The following is a 19,591-nucleotide window of genomic DNA, read 5'->3' as shown; positions in this document are numbered from 1 at the left end:
GAACGGGGCCTGAGGCGGGGGGAGGAGGGTGGGACGGGGTGTAATGAGCGGGGGATGGACACGGACACACGGACACACGGACACACACACGGACACACACACGGACACACGGACACACGGACACACGGACACTCTGCCCACGCCCCCTTCCCGCCCCTCCCGCTGTCCGCGCCCCGTTCCCGTCATTCCGTGCGGCCGCGGTGCACGCCGGGCTGTGCGGTGCTGGGCATGGCGGGCCCCGGGCCGCGCTCGGTGCCGCGGTGTTGGCGCAGCGCGGCGCTGTCGGTGCTGTCGCTGTTGTTGTTGCTGTTGTTGTCGCCGTGCTGTGCTGCGCTGCTGCAGGGCGCGCTGCTGGGCGCGGCGGCGCTGGGCGCGGCGGGGGCCTGGTGCGCCATGAGACACGGCCCCGCCAAAACCGCCGCTAACGGAGGCCCGGCCGCCTCGTGCCGCTCCTCGTGCCGCTCCTCGTGCCGCTCGGTGCCGGCCGCTCCGCGCCGCGCGGGGCCGGGGCTGTGGTAAGCGGGGCCGCGGGCGGGCGGGGAGCCGGGGGGGGGTGGGCTGGTATCGGCACGGCGGGGCCGTGTCTGAGCGCTCCGTGTTCCCGCAGCGCAGCCCCGCAGGCCTCGCACCGCCGTTACCCGTTGCCGCGGTCCCGGAGCTCCGTGCCGGGCGCGCTGCCCGTCACCTGCTGGGACGGCGCCATCCGGAGAAGCGCCGTGTGGCCGCGCCGTGCCGGCCCCGTCCGCAGCCCCGTCACCGTGAGATTCGGCCGGCACGGAGGAGCCGCCCGCTGTCCTGCGTGAGTACCGAGCGGGCACCGAGCGAGCCCGAACCGGGGCCACCGCACCGGGTCACCGCGGCCCCTTCGCTCACCCCGCGGCTCGTTCCTCCCCCCAGGATGGAGCAGCACCCCCCGCCCGCCGCCCTCCTGCCCGGCAGCGGCAGCGGCAGCAACAGCCCAGACCCGTGTGCGAGGGAGACGGTGCTGAACGCCATCAAGGAGAGCAGGAAGAGGGCGGTGGAGGAAGAGGAGGAGGAGGAGCAGGTGCCGGGTAACGATCAGGAGAGCAAGCGAAGGTAACGAGCACCGTGTGTTGGGAAGGTCGAAATGGGCCCAGCTCTTCAGTGGCGATGGATGCTGTGTGTACCACAACTGTGCCTGGGGCAGGAGAGCGCCGTGTACCCCTTTGCATGCTCTGCTCAGCCGGGTCAGAGACCCTCCCGGCACTCCTTGTCCTCCTTGAGATCTAAAGGACGTAGTTTAGCCTCTGTTTGCGAGCATCAATTGGTCAGGGGTGTTCCCCATGGCACTGGGGATGGAGGGGTGTGGGGGTGGCCCAGGGACGCCTGGCAAGGAACCTCCGCTGGAGGGAGGTGACTGCCGTCCCCGTGGGGTTTGCAGGCTTTTGGGGAGCTGCTTGTGTCAGGGCAGGCTGAAGTTCTGGCTGTCAGGGGCTGCTGCCCTCCCCAGGTGTCAGGGCTCTGGGTGATAGCACACTACTTTAAAAGCTCATTGTGCTTCCTGTGCCATAACCAGCAAAAGCAAGAAAAGACAAAAGCTCCCTGCACTCTCACATTTGCTTGGGGTGTCTGAGCCCCACAGGAGCTGAGCTGGATAATGCAGGATGGGTACGCAAGTTTTTTTTCCCCAACACACCAATATCTGTATCTGCCGCAAAAGCCAATCGTTTTGAAGGCGTTAACGACTGGCCAGCATGAAGAATGTTTGTAGGTAGAAAACCTGTAATGTCAGAGCAGAAGGGAGCCTGCATCAGCTGGAGAGCACTGGGTCACCTGTGCAGTGGGATCAGACTGCTCGGGGCTGGAGGGGACCAGGGATAAGTGACAGGGCTGGGCTGGTGCCCCCAGCTCAGTGTAACGGCAGGGCTTGTTGTAAGGCTTCCAGGTATTGCTGTGGGAGAGGAGGACTTCATTTCTGATTCAGATTGGTCAGGGTGCTGGTGAGGAAGGTGTAGGAGACTGGAGCTACAAAGCTGTTCCAAAAGTGAGCTGATCAGCTTCTCTGAAGTGTTTCAACTGAATGACAGATTTGAGCAAAGATTTGCTAAATCAAAACTATTAAGCACTGCAGGCAGCAGATGGAGCTGCTGGAACCTGGGGGAAGCAGCTGGGGTTGAGAGTCAGTGACTCTGTCCTGGGTGAAGGGAAAAAATCTGCAGGACTTGGATGGTGGAAACCTCTGTCCGAGGTGTCAGGTGGCAGACGAGCAGAGTTTGCTCTCCCAGTGCCAAGCCTGTCTGGAAGAGGTCATGTAGCCAGGCTGGGAGCATGTCTTCCTCTTTGTTGCCTCTTCTTCATCACAGCTTCTACCCTTTCTCCTGCAGGCGTCATGACAGCAGTGGAAGTGGGCAGTCGGCATTTGAGCCCCTGGTCGCCAACGGTGCCCCCGCTTCTCTCATACCCAAGTAAGTGTCCATTGTGTCAAAAGCAATTGATGTTGGCCAAGGGATAAATTTGAAGGCCTACAGGCTCTGGACAAGGTGCCCGGCTTCTGCAAAGGACAGCGGTGGCCGTGCCTTGTGGCATCACCCAGCCTTGGAGCTGTGCTGAGTGGGTGCAGGCTGGGGGCTGTGGGGCTGTCCTGCTGTGTGGGGTCCTCTTCCTGAGCTTTGTGCCATGGAAAAAAGGCCGTGTTGCTTCCTCAGTGTAAAAGGCTGATAAAAAGGCCTGTGGGTAGGATGGTGGGGGGATGCTGAAATCTTTAATATTCTACAGGCCCGGCTCTCTGAAGAGAGGCCTTGCTTCACAGTGTCCCGATGACTGCTCAAACAAAAGGTCTCGCACCTCCTCCATGAGCTCCCTCAACAATACATACACTGGAGGAATCCCCAGCTCCCTGCGCAATGCCATCGCCAGCTCCTACAGCTCCAGCCGGGGCCTCACACAGGTAGGAAGTGCTCCTGAGGGCACCACTACAGCCGTGTGCAGCACACAGCAGCTCAGCCCTGTGGGACCACACACCAGCTGTGGGTGAGGAGGTGTCACTGGAGTGACAAGATCCAGGGAAAGGAAAGGAGATAAAAATAATCCTTTTGGTGCGCTGCCACTTTATCAGCTGGAGTCAGCGTGGATCACAGCCACGTATTCCCACTCGGACCCGTGTCCCCTTGGCAGCTGCAGAGCTGCAGTAAAGCACTGCTTGAATGGGCAGGCCTGTGGGTGTGATGGTGGGATGTCATCATGGCTAGCGTAGCTGTGCTGTCTCTGGAAGAATAGTGTGGAGGAAGCCTTGGGAGAGGTGGATTTCTTCTGAGAGGGTTGAGCTTGAATTCCTTGGAGCAGGTTCTGTCCTCTGGCTGGGACAGGTGGCAGCACTTAAGGCCACCAGGCAGTTGTGCCTGCGCTGTGCAATGGCCATGGCTGTCCCTGACTTGCAGCATCCTCCCTCCTATCCTTGTGGCTGGTGGAACCTCGAGGCTGCTTGCTCACAAAGCAGATTGCCTTTGGTGTGGGCAGACCCTGCAGTGCTCTATGGAATGTGGGGTGGAGGTTGGTGGTGATGGAGGGAAAGTGAGGCTGTGAGCTTGTTGGGCACAGTCCTGGGAGGGGACATTCAACATACAAGCAAGTGGAAGAGTGGGATGCTCTCCTCCTTCCCTGCCTGTGCACTGAGTCATTGCTCTCTCTGGGTTCCAGCTGTGGAAGAGGAGTGGTGTGAGCGTGTCCCCACCGTCCAGCCCCGCATCCTCTCGTCCCCAGACACCAGAGTGGCCTCTCAAGAAAGCCAGGTAACCAGCAGCCTGCTGTGCCAGCCAGGAGGAGGGCAGGCACCGTCCCAGCTGTTCTACCAGGACTGTTTGTGAAATGTTGACCGCTGGTGGCCCACTGACGTGGCAGTCCCATTGGGTTTGCACTAGTTCAGGTCCCTGTCACCTTGTCACACTGCTGTCCTGGCAGTAGTGGAGCAGCAGCCCTGCACCATCCCTGCCCTGCTCTGGAACTTGGTTAGAGATGGAAGTGTTGAGAGATTGCCACAGAGGTGATGTTCTGCTGTGGCATCACTGTGATCTGGGTTCCCTGAGCCACCAGAACTCAGGAGGAGACAGCAATCTGTCTCCTCCCTCAAAGGTGATTCACAGCAGCTACACAAAATATGTTAAAATAAGATTGAATTTTAGGGCTTGACTTGGAGTGCAAGCCCTTGTGCTCCTCTGTCCCAGTTCAGAGGACCTGGCTTAAATGGGAAAAGCTTCAGTTAAAACTAAAACTGACACAGCCTTGTGCACTGAAGGAGAGGAGCCTGTGAGAGATCACATTTCCCATCCAGAACTGCTGGTTGCCACCCCAAGGTTGATCTATCCTGACAAACACTGGGGGTGTGTAGACTGGCACCAAGCTGTGGTCTTGGAGGGAGAAGCAGCTCTTTGCCTTCAGCTGCTCTTGGTCCGGTGCAGGAAGCACAGGGCTGTGCCCATGCTGTCTCAGGGCTTGTTGGATGCCTGCCTCATGGGCCAGGGCTGTTGGTGGGACTCCGTCATCTGTTTGGCCTCTTGGGTAATGGGGCTGTGGCTGAGGCTTGACCCTAACTGGCTTTCTTCCACTGGTGCAGGGAGGAGGAGTCACATCGCTCCACCACTTCCACCCCAGTGAAATCAGACAAGGAGCTGCAGACAGAGAAAGGTGAGCATAAGCTGACACCAGTTCTGTGCAGGGTTGGTTGGGTGTCATCGTATACAAGCAGTGGGGTGGAACATCTCTTAAGTCTGCAGGTAGGAAGGGTTGGCTTGAGATGTTGCCTGGCAACTTGGAATGTGCTGGTCCAGGTGTAGTGGCAGCTCTGCTGCACTGAATGGGTTTCCAGGTCATGAGCAAGGGGTGCTGTGCACCAGCAGATGCATGGGAGCTGGCTTGCAAGAGGGAATCCCATAGCTGTCCCAGGACTTACTGTCAGGACTTACTTGCCTCAGGGCAAGGCGTGCTGTGCTGAAAGAACCTCAGTCAGATTCCAGGCTGAGTCTGTTCCAGTGCTTTCTCAGCCTAAATGAACAGGACATCCTGTGTCCATCACAACTAGCTACCCAAGTCCTGTGGTGTAGGGCTAGATGTGGCTCATCTAGCCTGCCTGGCTTGTGATTCAGGTAGGCAGATTGCAAGGGCAATCTGGGAAGTGTGGAAGTGGGGAAGGAGTTACTGCCCTGCTGAAGGCTGGCAGGCTTTTGTACCAGACTGCCCCAGGATGTGCTGCAGGCAGATGCTCCTCAGGCTCTTGCAGCCTTGTCCTCAGCTTAGAGCTGTATCCCTGGCTCTGCCCTCAGACTGGGTCATCCAGAGAGGAGCTGGAAGGGATGGCCCTCCTGGCACAAGCCAGCCCGTTCCTCTGCCCAGAGCTGGCTCTGACTTGTCTCCTTCAGCAGAGGTGGAGACGCCTGTGCGGAGGAAGCGCAGTTCCCTGAGCCCACCAGCTGCATCAGGGAGCAGTGGCAAGCGCAAGCGGAAGATCCAGTTGCTGTCGTCACGCCGCGGGGACCAGCTGGCGCTGGTACGTCGCTGTCTCGCAACCCCTTTTGCCCTCCTCTGGAGATAGAATGTGCTCACTGCAATTTCTGCAGGGCTGGGGGGAGACTGACCTGCCTGCCCTCAGGAAGGAGGCCCTGTCCTTGGCGGAGTGGGAAGTGACGCTATCCCCAGCCCCAGTGTCTGGTGGGCTGTGTGTGATTGTGCCGCCTGCTGCCGGACCAGGTAATGGCCTGGGGAAGGCCGTGCCCTCAGCGCCAAGCCGGGGTCTTGCGGAGTGGGGACCGGAGCTCCATGGTAGCCTGCTGCAGCGGAACCAGCTGCCTCACGGGTCTTGCGATGGCCAGCCTTCAGCACACGTTCAGAGAAGCTCTGCCAGCTTCCCTGAGAAGGAGCTAAGCCGCTGCTCTCTCTTGGCAGCCCCCGCCACCTCAGCTGGGCTACTCCGTCACGTCAGAGGACCTGGATGCGGAGAAGAAGGCAGCATTGCAGTGGTTCAACAAAGTCTTGGAGGATAAGGCTGGTAAGGGCTGTGGGCAGACTGGGCAGCTGGGGGTACAGCAGGGAGTGGGGAGGGGTTGGAACCTAGGGATGAGGATGGCTGGCAGTGGGGCCTCTGTTGCATGGACCAGGTGAGTCCTACCCAGTCCTTGGGTCTGAGGATGCTCAGAGCCTTCAGGATGACAGTGGTTGTGTCCCAGCCACGAGGGTGGTGGCTGAGGTCCCCCAGGGACAGAGATGTGGGATGTTGGTGCGGTTTTCTTACCTCTGGGGAAGCTCTGTTAATGGGTAGTCCCCTACAGCAGGTTTACAGATGCTGATTTCTTGCTTCCTTCTGTTAGATCCAGTCCCCAGCACCACTGCAGAGACCACACCTGTGTCCAGGCCATCAGCATTCATGGTGACCACAGGGACCTCCTCAGCACCTGTGTCAACAGCTCCTGTCCCAGTCAGCAGCAACTCGCTCCTGGACAGCCTGAAGAAGATGCAGAGCAGCCAGGCTGCGCCTGTGCCAGCAGGTGAGGACAGGGGTCACAGGGATGGGACTGTGGCAGAACAAGCCAGACTCAACAGCAGCTCTGCATTCCTTCTGGGGGAGGCGGGCTGGAAGATCCCTGTTTAAATGCTCTTCTGGCCCTGATTCTGGAGGGCAAGTTGGGGAATACAGACAGTGGTCCAGGTGTGACCTCATGGGAGCGCGGGGTGCTGCATCTCTGGGAACATTTGAAGAACCAGAGTGGCTGCCTGGCCGAAAAGCTCTGTATGCATTACTCCTTATCCCTGGAAAAAAATCTTATATCTTCACCTTTCCAGATTCCACTGGAGCTGCAGTAGCATTCCAGCCATCTTCATCAGCGTCACAGCTGCCTGCTCCTACTGTGCCACCAGAGTCAACTTCTCTACCTGTAACCTCTGCTGACACCAAGCCTGTGCCTGCACTAAGCACTGCTGCCCTTTCCGTCTCCCCTGCCTTGGGGGCACAGCCTGTCAGCAGCATGGCACCTTCTGCAACCACAGAGCTGGGCCCGACCCCCAGCAAACCTCCCTCCGTGCTGAAGCCGAACATCCTTTTTGGGGCACCAAGCACCCCTCCTGCCAGCCAGCCAGCAGTGACTGCAGCTGCCGCGGTGCCCACCACAACCCCCATCTTCAAACCCATCTTTGGTGCTTTGCCAAAAAGTGAGAGCGCAGCACCAGCTACAACAGTCATCTCTACTGCGGTCACTGTGCCCGTGAGCTCAGCCCCTTCCTCGGCACCTGCCACCACCACCATGTTCAAGCCCATCTTTGGCAGCGTGACGGCAGCTTCATCGCCAGCAAAAGTCTCTCCTTTTGCCTTCAAACCATTGTCACAGCCAGCTCCAGCTGCAGAAGTGCCAGCAGCCTCCACGACCACGCTGGTGGGATTCACGGCTCTGCCAAACACCATCTTCACCACCGCAGCTACGACTGCCACCACGCTCAACTCCTCCACGGATGCCACCATTAAACCAGTGTTCAGCTTTGGACTCAACTCACCTGCCTCCACCAGCACCAACCTGACAGCGACCGCCACCGCAGCCTCCAGCGCGTCGCAGCCCTTCACGTTTGGTGGCCTGTCCAGCTCTGCCACCAGCACGGCACCCACCTTTGCTGCTCCAGTGTTCCAGTTTGGAAAGCCGGCGCCAGCCACTGTCTCTGCCAGCACCAGTGCCACAGGAGGCCCTGCGTTTGGCCAAGCACCTGCAAATTCAACCGCACCTACCACCACTGCAGGTTTCAGCATTTTTGGGAGCGCCACGTTGACGTCTTCTGCCCCGGCCACCGCAGGGCAACCAGCGCTGACGTTTGGCTCCTCCAGTTCAGCCTTTGGCAGTACATTCAGCACGAGTGTGAAGCCGCTGCCGCCGTACTCAGGGGCAGCGAGCCAGCCCACGTTCAGTGCCGGCAGCGCCGACAGCCAGCTGCCCACTAACAAGCCTGCTGCAGGTCCTGTTGGCTTTGCCCCCCCGTTTAATTTTGGGGCGCCCACAGCCCAGTCCACCCCTCAGCCTGCGTTTGGCAGCAGCGCTCCGCCGACCTTCGGCACCAGTGGCACCCAGGCGGCGTTTGGGACCACCACGTCCGTGTTCTCCTTTGGGACGGCCACCTCTACCACAGCCAGCTTCGGTGCCAGCACCCAGACCACGAGCAGCGGCACCGGCAGCACCGTCTTCGGCACCGCGCCATCTCCTTTCACCTTCGTGGCAGCTGCCCAGCCGGGCCCCTCTGCCGGTGCCTTTGGGCTCAGCACACCCGCCCTGAGCGGCGGCTCCCCTGCGGTGCCCTTCAGCTTTGGGGCTGGGCAGAGCGGAGCACCTGCAGCCGCCGCACCGTTTGGTTCTTCCCTGACACAGAGCACGCTGGGAGCACCGAGCCAGAGCACGCCATTCGCCTTCACTGTGCCCAGCGCGCCCGATGCCAAGCCTGTGTTTGGAGGTGAGCTGCTTTCTGTCCTGGCCTCGCTGAGCTCCATGGGCTCTGCAGCCCTTTGGGGGGGGGGCACTCGCAGGGTTGTGCACTCCCAGGTCCCCAGCCCTCAGTAGTGAAGGGGAAGGGTCCATAGCCCTTCAGTCCGGTGCTCCTTGGGCTCTCTAAGTGTGCCAGGCTTCTGCTGAACCCAGCTGGGTGGTCTCCTGCCTGAGAAACCACAGTTTTGCTGATGTTTGAAAGTAATTTAGTTTTTTCCTGGCAAGCAGAACCCCGTGCAGTGATTGCAGCCTCCTTGCTGGCTCTCTGGGGTATTCCTTCACAGAAAAATCTCACTTCCCATAGAGTTGTAGTCCACATGCTTGGAAACTTGTGGTCTAGAAAGATGGAAGCCTTTGTGCTTCACCCTGTCGTGGGAAGGATCAGGAATTGTTTATGAGAAAATAAGGGCATTTCTTGGGTGAAGAGGCTCTGCCTGGTGGGGCTGCTTGGCTTCAGTTCCCGGGGGAAATCTGTGCATCCCAGTGCCTGCAGGTGCTGCTGGCCTCCAGGGGCTCAGCCCGACTCACAGCAGTTTGTTGCTTTCCAGGAACTCCTGCCCCCACCTTTGGGCAGAGTGCGCCCGTCCCAGGAGCAGTGGGGAGTGGCAGCAGCAGCCTTTCCTTCGGGGCGCCCAGTGCTCCTGCCCCAGCCTTCCCAGGAGTCGGCACATCCTTTGGTAAGGGCTCAGGGCTGGTGGACTGTGGTGGGACAGCAGCAGGGCCGGGGTGAGCTGTGTGAGCTGGCTGTGTGACAGGTTAATAAGGCAGGCTTTGCAGGAGGCCAGCTCTTCGGTTCCCCTCCTGCCAGGCTGCGCTGTGACCTGTGCCTCCTTTCTGCTTCCAGGTCCATCAACCCTGGGGTTTTCCATTGGGGCGGGATCCAAGACCGGCGCTCGGCAGCGGCTGCAGGCGCGGCGACAGCACACCCGCAAAAAGTAACGTGGGGCTCAGAGCCCCACTGCTGGCTGTGCAGGAGCACGGCACGTCCCCAGGGCTCTGCTCAGAGCGCTCCCCAGCACAGAGCAACGGTGCTGGGTCGTGCCCTCATGGATGCCGGCCAGGACAAGACAAACCAAACTCTTCTTACTTGAACAGTTCCACAGCCAAGGCTGGATGAACCTCTGTACATATCTACCACTTTTTCTCCCTCCCTTTGTTTTGCCATGTTTCATAACGTGTAAATTTTCCCTGTTGCTTCTTAGAGATGTTCTGAGCCCCCATCACCTCCAGCACGGCACCAGCACGTCCATGCTCTGAGCCCAAGGCCACTGTGACTGCATTGTCACAGTTCTCTGCCACGGGATGTGGTCTTCACCAGGCCTAGAAATCTTTCCCCGCTGTTGAATCTCATGGCCTGGTCAATGCCATCTCTGCAGAGCTCAAGTTGGCGCCTGGCCCCATGAGTGTGGCCGTCCTGGTGTCACAGGGGGTGACACAGCTGTGGATGGGGGCTGAGCCCGCTGCTATCACTCAGCAGCTCCTGCCAAGCCTCTGGCTGAGCTGTGAGGTGTGGGGCAGGCAGCTCTGTGCGCTGCCCCCCACCTCTGCTGGGCTCCCCCCACCCGCTCGCTTCAAGCCCTGTCTGTTCCGCTTTGTTTGTGCTCCTGTTTTAATGCTCTCATTGAATCGAGTTTGGAGGAAGAACTGAACTGTGTGCGTGGCGGCATGTTGGTTATGCCGGATTTGCTGTTTGGAGTTATTTTTTGGGGCGCCCGTCCCTTCATGGGGCTGTGCCCTGGCTAATTGGATGTTGACAGTAGCATCACTGCGTGGCTGCTCATGCTGGGTGAATTCTGTCCCTTTGTTGTGACTGAAAGGCAGCTGGGGTGGGGGCCTGGTCTCCACAGCCTCTTCTCTTCCTGGACCCCTCTCCTGGGCTGGAGCCTTGTTACCAGCTCAGGCTCCTTTGGCACCACCGAAGGAAGGAGCCTAAAATGGGTGGGTTTGTCCCCTCCCCAGACTGGAATGGATTTTCTCTTTGAGCTCATCCCCATCCATTAGATCCTATGAGCTCTGAGGAGCTGCGGTGCTGCCCCGTCCCCATCACCTCTGGTTGCTTAGTGAGGAAGAGGTGCTGGAGCTCCGGTCCCGTGGCTGAGGGTTGTGCCCGAAGCTCCCCTCTGCCTGCAGTAATGCCTGGCTGCCGGGTTTTTTACTCTCCGAGCCGTGTGAGTGTGTGTGTCTGCTGAAGTCTAAATTAAAAAGGAAAAAAAAAAAAAATATTTAAACATTTTTTAACGAAATAAGAATTTATTTTTATATTTAAGCTAAATTGCCTTTGAATTCCTTCAAGCTTGGTTCAGTGAGGTTGCTGACTGCAGCGCTGTTGTAGTTCCCTGTCTTGTCACACCCAGGGCAGTGGCTGCGCTGGGGAAAGGCAGCCACGTCCCAGGGCAGGAGCCGCCCGCTCCTCCCGCCTGTAACAGCGAGTCCTTGTTTCTCAGATGTGATGTACGTGGATGTGAATAAACTTTTTTTTAATTCCCCTGAAGCTGCTGAATGGCTGAACGGCACCGAGTGGTTCTGGTGGCTGCCGGGAACCCCCCAGCTGGATGAGGAAGTTGGGGGGCACAGCTGGCAGCTCTTGCTTCTCATGGGAGCGCTCCCAGCCCCAGGTTGGTGCGGGCTGTCCTCACCTCTGTGCACAACAAAGAGCCGAGGGCAGGTAGGAGCTGCTGCACAGCCCCCAGCATGGCCAGGAAGTGCAGGAGGAGCCAAGTGGGGCGCACGTGCCCCTGGGGGTTGAAAATACAGTGAGGTGCTCAGGGGAGCTGAGCTGGAAATGCCTCCCTCCATTTTCCAGCTCCCTCTGCTTTGTGCAGTGCTGCAGTTTCCACTCCTTTGCCTGTGTGTGCAGCAGAGGCACCAGCGCTGCTGCTCAGGGCTGGACCAGGGAGTTACAGAAGCTCTCAAGCCATCAGCTGGTGCGGAGCTTTATTTCTATTACTCAGTAATAGGACCACAGCCCAGCTCAGCACCAGAGAACAGCCCCAACAAGGCACTGCGTGCTCCCACAATTTACGCCTTCACACGCTGCTTTTTCCTCCTCCTCTTCTTGGGAGGAGCTGCTCCTGGCTCTGCTCCCTCTTCCTGTTGTAGGTTCTCTTCAGCAGTTGCAGGCAGGGAGCTGCACACAAGAGCAATGACAGCTGAGTGGTGAGAGGGCTGCATGAACCAAGAAGGCAGCCCATCCCAGGCATCCCTGGGCCCACTTCCCCCTCATCTCCTGCACCTGGGGACAGCAGCTTCCTCCCCGCAGCGCTCCAGGACGGCCACGAAGAAGCCCTGTGTGAGTGTGTCTGCAGGAGAGGCGCGGAGGCAGCACTCAGCTCCTGGGAAGGCAGCGAGTCCTCGGCAGGGCCAGGATGGGAACGCGTTCACCAGCCTGCAGAGCGGACAAGAGACAGCGCTGAGTCCAGCAGCAGCACACGGAGCCACCACAAGGAACAGGCACCGCGAGGCCTGTTCCTCCCCAGGCAGGAGCACCTGAAGGCCGACCCCAGCTCCTGCAGCACCGCGTGCACCACGTCCTCGTTCTCCTCCCGGTGCACGGAGCAGGTGGAGTAAACCAGGCGCTGCACCGCCGGGAAGCGAAGCGCGTGGCTCAGGATCCTGCGCTGGAAGCCAGACAGCGCCTGCAGCCGCTCTGCACTGGGGGCAGCCTCCTCCAGCGGCAGCCGGGCCACCATCCCTGCAGGGACAGCAGCCGTGTCCAAGGGTCCAACCATGGAAAAGCCAGACGGAGCCTCCAGCAGATGAGGTGGTTGAAGGCCCCGTGTTACCTGAGCCGCTGCACGACGGGTCCAGGAGGATGTATTTTACTTTGCTGTACTTAGGATCGTGGGGATCAACTGTCAGGAAGTCCTGCTGGGCCAGCTTGAAGCTGGTGACCCCTGCCCGCGTCAGCATGGTGTTCATGGTAGCCAGGCGCTTCGTGTCCACATCGAAGGCAAAGATACACCTGAAAAAGAGACCGGCACCCAATGGATGTGAGCACCCTGCCCAGCCCAAAGGCCGTGCTGTGCAACCTGCCCTGCCACAGCACAGCCCTGCACTCACCCCTTGTTCTGCAGGATGGCAGCAAGGTGGCTGGTTTTGTTCCCAGGGGCTGCACAAGCATCGATCACATGGGAGCCAGCAGAAGGGCTGAGGAGGAAGGCTGGTAAGCAGCTGGCCTGCGGGAGGACAGGGCACAAAGAGAGGTGTGGGCTGCCAGCAGTTTCTGCAGCAGCCACCACTGCACCCTCCATGGAACACAGCAGATGCTATGGAGTCACATGCTTGCACAGCGCCCACATCCAGCTCTGGAGGCCCAGCTCCCTACGGGGAGTTCCTACAGTGCGTGCCCGAGACATTTACCCCCTACTCACAGGCAATGGAAACAAAGCTGAGGGAGATCCCCACAGCCTCAGCCTGCGCTCACAGCTTCTGCTTAAGCTACCGGTACATGCTGCAGCAAAGCAGCCCCAAGCCCAGTTCTTGGCATGCAGGAAAAGGCTGAACCCACACTCCTGACAGTGGCTTCTCCCTGCGCTGCAGCTCCCAACCTTGTCCTGCAGGATGATGTGTCCCGATGTGTAGAGCCGGTTGTCGTGGAAATCCGTCTGCGGAGGGAAAACGAGCAGCTCCGGGAGGTGAAGATCCAACAAGAATTTCTTCCCAGAAAGGCTTTTCAGGTCTTCCACGCTGCCCACACAGACAGAGGGTGAGCACAGCTCAGCGTTACCGCATTCCAGAGCCCACGTGCAGAATCCCCTCCATCCCACACCTCTGCCCCCTTCATCAGGCAGCAGCATTAGGGTTCCAGCAGACACCGCAGCCCCGTGCCGTGCCGTGCTGTGCTGTGCTGTGCCGTGCCGTGCCCACCTGCCGGCCGTGCCGAGGAAGGCGAATCCCTGGCGCTTGAAGAATTCCACCACGTCGTCCACGCGCGTTTTCAGCACGTTGACCCGGACGTACCGCGGCACCTGCGGAGCTGCAGGGTGCGGGCTCAGCCCCGGCCCCGCCGCGTTGCGCAGCGCCCGAACCCGCCCGGCCCGAACCCGCCCGGCCCGCACCCGCCCGGCCCGAACCTTCTCACCTTCCGGGCCGGTTCCGGACTCGGGCTGCAGGAGCTGCTCGTTGCTGCTCACCCCGCGCCGCACCTTCAGCCGGGCCAGCTCCGCCTCCAGCCGCGCGCGGTGCCGCCGGGCCAGCGCCTTCCAGCGCCCGCCGCACTTGAGGCCCTTCCCGAAGAGCAGGTCGTACACCAGCACCTGCGGGGCGAGGTGAGCGGACACGGGCCGGGCCGGGTTGGTGACCCCGCGGCCCGTTCCCGGTTCGGCCCGTTCCCGGCCCGTTCCCCACCTTGGCCAGCGGCAGCGGCAGTTTCTTCTCGACACGCAGCATCTCGGCTCCGTCCAGCAGCGCGTCCAGCACCGGCCCGTAGCGCAGCGTCTCGGCCACCAGCGCGTACAGCTGCCGGGCGCGCTGCGGGGCGGCAGCACAGTGAGCCCGGTGCTGCGCTCAGTGCTGCGCTCGGTGCTGCGCTCAGTGCTGCGCTCGGTGCTGCGCTCAGTGCTGCGCTCGGTGCCGCCCCCTCCCCTCCGCCCCCCCCCCTCCTCCCGGCCCCGCCGCGCACCGGGAAGTCGCTGCCGTACACGAGGCTCTTGATGCCGCCCTCGCCGCGCTCCATCCCGCTCAGCACGGCGGCGGCAGCGCGGTACAGCGCCATGGCGGCACGGACGGACACGTGCGGCGGAAAGGAACGAACGTCACCTCCGTGTTCCGACCGTGTCCCCGCCCCCGCTGTGTCCCCGCCCCCCCGCCCCCTCCCCTCTCTCGCATCACGGCGGTGCAGCGCAATGTCGGCTTTATTGAGGACTCGGAGCCGTCGCTGTGCGCCCCACAACCCCTACAAGCCCCACAACCCCTACAAGCCCTACAAGCCCTACAACTTGGGGGGCTCCTCCGCCGCGGGGGGTCCCAGCGAGGGGCGGCCGGCGGGGGGCGCGGGCAGGATGATGGGCGGGGAGAAGGGGCCGCGCTCCGGCCAGCAGAGGTCCACGATGGGGTAGAGCTGCCCCTGGAACTCCGCCTGGAACGTGTAGATGGGGCTGAGCTCGTCGGGGCTGTCGGCGTTGTAGAAGCTCAGCTCGCCCTTCTCGTAGTGCAGGTAGATCCCGATGCGCTGCGGCCGGGCGGTCAGCGGCAGCGCGACCCTCGGGGAGCTGAACGCCTCGTACACCTTCCCGTCCTTGAGGCCGATGAGCCACACGCCGTGCTCCGGGGACTTGCTGAGCTTCCCTTTGCGGCTGACCGTGCCCTTGATGACGCCCACGCGCCAGTGGTTCCTGCTGCCCACGATCACCTCCCAGTAGTGCTGGCCGCACGAGAAGCCCTTGCAGGTGAGGATGCAGTTGCTGGAGTCGAAACGCTTGGGGTTGCTGTCCCGGCGCTGGTACAGCCCGCACTGCACCACCGTGTCACCCTTGAACAGCTCCAGCAGGGGATGCGCCGTCACCGGGTCCAGCTTCAGCATCTCCGGAGCTGGAAGGGAAGCGGGCAGACTCCAGGCAGCTGCTGGGCGCTGCTGAACCAGAGCCGTGCGCTCAGACAGCGCAGCAGGAGCTGCCGAACCAGGCGCTGCAGCAGCCGCTGCTCGAGCCCGGGACAGCGGGACGGCGGCGGGGCAGCCCGTCTGAGCTGCTGGGGAGGCCGGTACCTGGCAGCACGTGGCGGTGCAGCCGCTTCCACACCGTCATCTTGATGTCGTCCTGGTGGAAACAAGGCTTAAAGGACACGGGGCTGAAGGTGGCGTCGCCTGGGTGTAGGCTGGGGAGCTCTGACCTGGAAAGACAAGTGCAGCCGTGACAAAGCTCCATGTGCTCTTTTCTCACCTTCTGCTCTGTACGATGGTCTCTGCAGCTGCTTTTTCCCTCTTCTGGGGCTGCCTGCCCGGCTCTGGCTGTGTTCTCCATCACAACAAGTGCCCACAGAGGCGAGCAGGGCAGTGTGCCCACACCAGGCTGCCCCAGCAATGCTGAGCTGCTCTATGGCCCATGTGCTGCCATTCCCATTGGTGCTGTGTGCTGCTGGGTCCCATCACTCACCTGAACTGGTAGGAGCTGTATTTCTGGAAAACACAAGAGAGAAAATTAGTCAGTGGTGGGAGACTGACACGACAGCAGCTGCTCTGCAGGGTCACAGCTGCACACAGCCATGTCCTGGGACAGAGAGGCCGGGGCTCTCCTCTCCTGGGAGGTGTATTCTGATGGACAGCCCATCTGGGGAGGCCCATGCTGGACAGAAGGCACCTACACCTCACACCTCGTGGTGTGTTAGCTATGTTTGGTTCATTGCCCATGGAAGGGCCCGGGGCTATGAGCAGGGGCTGATGGTGGGAGAGCTTGGCTCACCCTTACCATCTTCCTGAGGCAGTCACTAGTGGGCACACTCACACGGATGAAATCAAGCTGATTTTCGTTGCCGAGTGTCTCCAGAATGCTCTGCATCTCCTTCAGTCTCTGCAGGGTGTCTGATATCTGCTTGACCTGAGACTCGATGGAGGTGATGAGCTGGGCTGCCTTCCCCTCCACGCTCTCCAGGAAGGTGGCCTTCTCCTCATCGACGTACCTGTGCAGCTCCTCAAACTCCTTCCGGATCACCCACTTGAAGACATCAGCCTCATTCTGCAGGGAGACAGCAAGCAGCTCTGCAGGACTGCCCTGCTGCATTCCCAGCACCCACTTTCTATATACATGCCCCAGCGTGCTGCCCTGCATTTGTCTTCCAAATAAAGAGCAGCCAAATAAAGTGCACATTCATTGTGAAGGGAGAAAAGAGGGAGAGGAATAGAGGAGGTGAGCTGAGACCCAGGAGCAGAAATTGCTCCAAGGGTTGAGTGGGAGGCAAAGAGCTGTGGGAAGCTCCCTCCTTTGGTACTTGGGACTCACCGCAATGCGGGTCTTGTTGTTGATGAGCTTGCTGAACTGTTCGTCCAGGTTCCTCTTGCACTTGTGGACGTCGGTTAGCAGCACAGACAGCTCCTCCTAGAAAGACAGCAGCTGTCTTGAGGAGGAGCCTTGTGGCATCCTACTTGATGGCAGGCTCTGCCCCTGTGCCTGCCAGGCCCTCCAAGGAGCCCTGAGAAGCCGTGCTCTCCCAGGCTTCATCTGATCTCTATGGGGTTCTGCACATCCAGCTGATCTTTGATGTGACCCGGGGGATTTGCAGGTGTCAGAGTCAGAAGAGCACCCAGAGCACGACCCTGAGCTGGGCACTGCTGGCCAAGTGCTCTTGCCAGGAGCACCACAGCTCTGCTCCACATCTGACACCCCATGAAAACAACATGTGAGCAGCTGCAGGCAGCACCAAGTGTGCAGCACCGTGTCAGTGCTGGTCCTGGAGCCTGGCTCCGACAGGCACGTTCCTGGTGCCTCCTGCTCTTATCACCTTGGTGTCAGGAGCTGAGGGGAACCGTGGCCCTGTGCTTTTCCACTCCTTGGCTTTTCATGTGATGCTGGGCAAGGCACATGAGCTGTTTACTCTCCAGGCTGGTATTCCTGTATTACTCCCTCCCTGCTCTCCTGTGGCACCTCTCCTCAGCCCTTATCTCCAGACCCCTTTGATGGTATTTGTAAACAATCTTGAAAGGCCTCTATGACTCTCCCTGACCCCCAGCTCCCTGGCACTGTGGCTTATCCACCAAAAACATCCCCTCAGCCAAGGACATGCTGGGCCTGAGAAATGGCTGGCCCCAGACCAGGGTCCTGCCCTATATCTGCCTGTGCTATGTGACCATGCTGACCACACTGGCACCATTTTCAGCCTCTTTCTTGAAGGAGAGGAGATGCTGGTACTGCCATAGTTGGGGCCGAGACTGCTATAGATGTCCTAATCCTCACCCCAGGGAGCCCTCACCACCCCTGCCTGCCCACCTTCATCCTGCAGTATGCGGTAGAGATGGGGGTGATCTTGTGCTGCTTGTGGTTGCCGATGGTGCCGCACAGCCCGCAGATCACCTCTCGGTCAGCCTCGCAGAAGAGGCTCAGCGGATTGTGGTGTGTTGGGCAGGACTCTGGGGTGGGCTCTGCCTCGCCCCAGCTCTGCAGTGCCTCAATGATGCGGGCCAGCGTGACATTGGGTGGTGATGCGCTGCAGTCCACGGCTTTGCGGCACACGGGGCACAGGAACTGCTCGTCCAGCTCTCCAGACAGTGACAGCACACAGGACTTGCAGTAGGAATGCCCACACTGCAGCATCAGGGGCTCCTTGAAGACCTCCAAGCAGATGGGGCAGAGCAGCTGGTCCTCCAGATTGTCGATGCTCATCTTCCGTGCCATGCTGTCACCTTCCAGCAGCCCTAGAGCAAAGAACAAGGCAAACACAGATGAGCAAAAACAGAGCTCAGCACCTGAGGAAGTGAAGAGACCTCAGACACCTTCATGCCCCATCAGCAGTTCAAAAAGTTGTGAGTTTGTCATTGGACTCTACAGAGAACATGAGATGCTTGTTTTAATCCATGTGTTCTGACAACATGAGATTGCACGTGGTCAGACTGGCTCTGCCTGCAGTGAAAGAAGCCACCACCAAACTAATCCTCATCCGGAACCTTTCTTTGCCTGGCAGCTGTGTCAGCCTGTAGGCCACCCAAAGAGAGACCTGTCTGTGTGCCAGGACCTGGCAGGGCTGGAGGCAGAACCAAGAGGGATCTTTGCTGAGAAGTTCTAGCACTGCCCCTGGCCTTTGTGAATTTCTGCAGGTCTCCTTGGCTCATGGTCTCAGCCCCTGCCTACAACAGTGTCCTCAGAAGGACTGGCATTAGTTCAAGTGAGCAAAAGCAGAGTGAAATCACAAAGAGCATCTTTAATGTGCAAGACAGGAAGAGAAACTACACAGTACAACTTCAAAGTTAATTTTGACTGATATGAATGGTCAGCCCCCCCATGAGACTGCATGGGGGAACCAGCTTCAGTTGCTCACAATTAAACCTCATTATGTCCGACTCGCCACCACTCACGTGCCCTGTGCTGCCTCCTTTGCCCTGGCTCGGCTCTTCCTGGTGCCCCACACCTGATGAACGTCCCTCGGCTTCTCCTGACCAAGCTGAAGAGTTCAGTCCCATCCGAAGGGCGGACGTGGCAGGCAGTGGGTGAGCGGCCCCTCAATGGGTGAGGAGCAGCTGCCCCCCGGCCGACTGCCCCACTGTGTCTTCAGCCCCACAGAGGCTGTTCCTGCTTGTAAAGTGCTGCAGGGTCACCAGCAGCAAACACAGCAGTGAGCAGCGAGTTCTGGTGTCCTGCAGCCCAGGCTGTGCCGATGGTACCTCCTCCTTCTGCCCCCTGAGGCTGCCCAGTGCTTCGTGCACCCAGTACAAACACATCATATGACTCAGAGCCTTGATAAGCAATGAAGCTGTTTGCCTTGGTGGTGGTTTCGGTGAGTCCCACTCTGCTTTCAGTCACTCACAACACTTGGATCAATGGAAACATGTGCACTAGAAAGCTTTGTTAGCAGCTGAAACTTCTTTGGTTGAGTGTTGGATTTTTGTTTGTTTTTGTTGGTTTGGTTGGTTAGAACTGCTTCACTCTTAGAGAAGACAGAAGACAGAACCCACAGTCACAGGATCACAGTCACTGGGGTTGGAGGGGACCTGTGGAGCTCCCCATCCTCTAAAGCAGTTCTGCACTGCACAGGGCATCCAGACGGTGCTGCATGTCCCCATTGGACACTCCCATCTCCGAGCTCCCCGTTCATGTCTCCTGCACTCCTATAGGAAATCGGTTCTTCCCCACATTTCCATGGCTGTTGTAACTTCTTGTTGCCCCGTTTTGTTGCTGCACACACACAAGGTCCTGACCCCATCAGCTCCACTCCCCCACTTCGGGCACTCACATACAGTGCTGAGCTCCCCCGTCCTCCTGTGCTGCAGGTGAGCAGCTTCTGATGGTGCAGGAGATGCTTCATTTCCCCCCATCTCTGTGGCCCTAAACCTACATCCCCCATAGAGCCCCATAGTGCCCCATAGAGCCCCATAGAGCCCCATAGTGCCACGCGAGCCCCGTGTCGCTCCCTCCTCCCATTGGCCAGGGGCCGCGCAGGACCGTTCCCGCCATCCTGGCGCGCCGGCGCGTGGCTTTTTAGCG

At 59.7% G+C, this 19,591-nt stretch overlaps 3 protein-coding genes across 5 annotated transcripts; 1 reads left to right on the top strand and 2 right to left on the bottom strand.

The window, feature by feature from the left end:
* Window positions 1-185: 185 nt before the first annotated feature.
* Window positions 186-10,956, top strand: POM121 (POM121 transmembrane nucleoporin). Of its 2 annotated transcripts, none has more exons than XM_015880859.2 (13): window positions 186-515; window positions 608-799; window positions 898-1,077; window positions 2,346-2,426; window positions 2,737-2,908; window positions 3,658-3,749; window positions 4,571-4,641; window positions 5,373-5,500; window positions 5,896-5,998; window positions 6,318-6,494; window positions 6,790-8,433; window positions 9,014-9,142; window positions 9,310-10,956. In XM_015880859.2, exons 1-13 carry the CDS (start codon window positions 229-231, stop codon window positions 9,402-9,404), a joined length of 3,351 nt encoding a protein of 1,116 aa, XP_015736345.1. In that variant the 5' UTR covers window positions 186-228; the 3' UTR covers window positions 9,405-10,956. The 2 variants fall into 2 exon arrangements, with proteins under 2 accessions (XP_015736345.1, XP_015736346.1); XM_015880860.2 differs by having other exon boundaries at window positions 187-515; window positions 5,376-5,500.
* A 426-nt stretch (window positions 10,957-11,382) lies between these two features.
* Window positions 11,383-14,221, bottom strand: NSUN5 (NOP2/Sun RNA methyltransferase 5). Its single transcript, XM_015880868.2, has 10 exons — window positions 14,086-14,221; window positions 13,812-13,934; window positions 13,546-13,720; window positions 13,332-13,440; window positions 13,013-13,151; window positions 12,525-12,640; window positions 12,248-12,426; window positions 11,952-12,156; window positions 11,698-11,850; window positions 11,383-11,592 (listed from the first exon to the last, which is right to left on the bottom strand). Exons 1-10 carry the CDS (start codon window positions 14,176-14,178, stop codon window positions 11,484-11,486), a joined length of 1,401 nt encoding a protein of 466 aa, XP_015736354.1. The 5' UTR covers window positions 14,179-14,221; the 3' UTR covers window positions 11,383-11,483.
* Window positions 14,222-14,278: 57 nt separating this feature from the next.
* Window positions 14,279-19,482, bottom strand: TRIM50 (tripartite motif containing 50). Of its 2 annotated transcripts, none has more exons than XM_015881004.2 (7): window positions 18,466-19,482; window positions 17,384-17,808; window positions 16,400-16,495; window positions 15,905-16,135; window positions 15,557-15,579; window positions 15,169-15,293; window positions 14,279-14,993 (listed from the first exon to the last, which is right to left on the bottom strand). In XM_015881004.2, the coding sequence occupies exons 2-7, from the start codon at window positions 17,786-17,788 to the stop codon at window positions 14,395-14,397; spliced, it is 1,479 nt and encodes a 492-aa protein (XP_015736490.1). In that variant the 5' UTR covers window positions 17,789-17,808; window positions 18,466-19,482; the 3' UTR covers window positions 14,279-14,394. The 2 variants fall into 2 exon arrangements, with proteins under 2 accessions (XP_015736490.1, XP_015736489.1); XM_015881003.2 differs by having other exon boundaries at window positions 18,519-19,482.
* Between the last annotated feature and the right edge of the window lie 109 nt (window positions 19,483-19,591).

The sequence above is a fragment of the Coturnix japonica genome, chromosome 19 (genome assembly GCF_001577835.2).
Source record: "Coturnix japonica isolate 7356 chromosome 19, Coturnix japonica 2.1, whole genome shotgun sequence".
In the NCBI taxonomy this organism is placed as follows: Eukaryota; Metazoa; Chordata; class Aves; order Galliformes; family Phasianidae; genus Coturnix; species Coturnix japonica.
The sequence above is the reverse complement of the archived record's forward strand: the minus strand, read 5'-3'. Positions and strand labels throughout refer to the sequence as shown.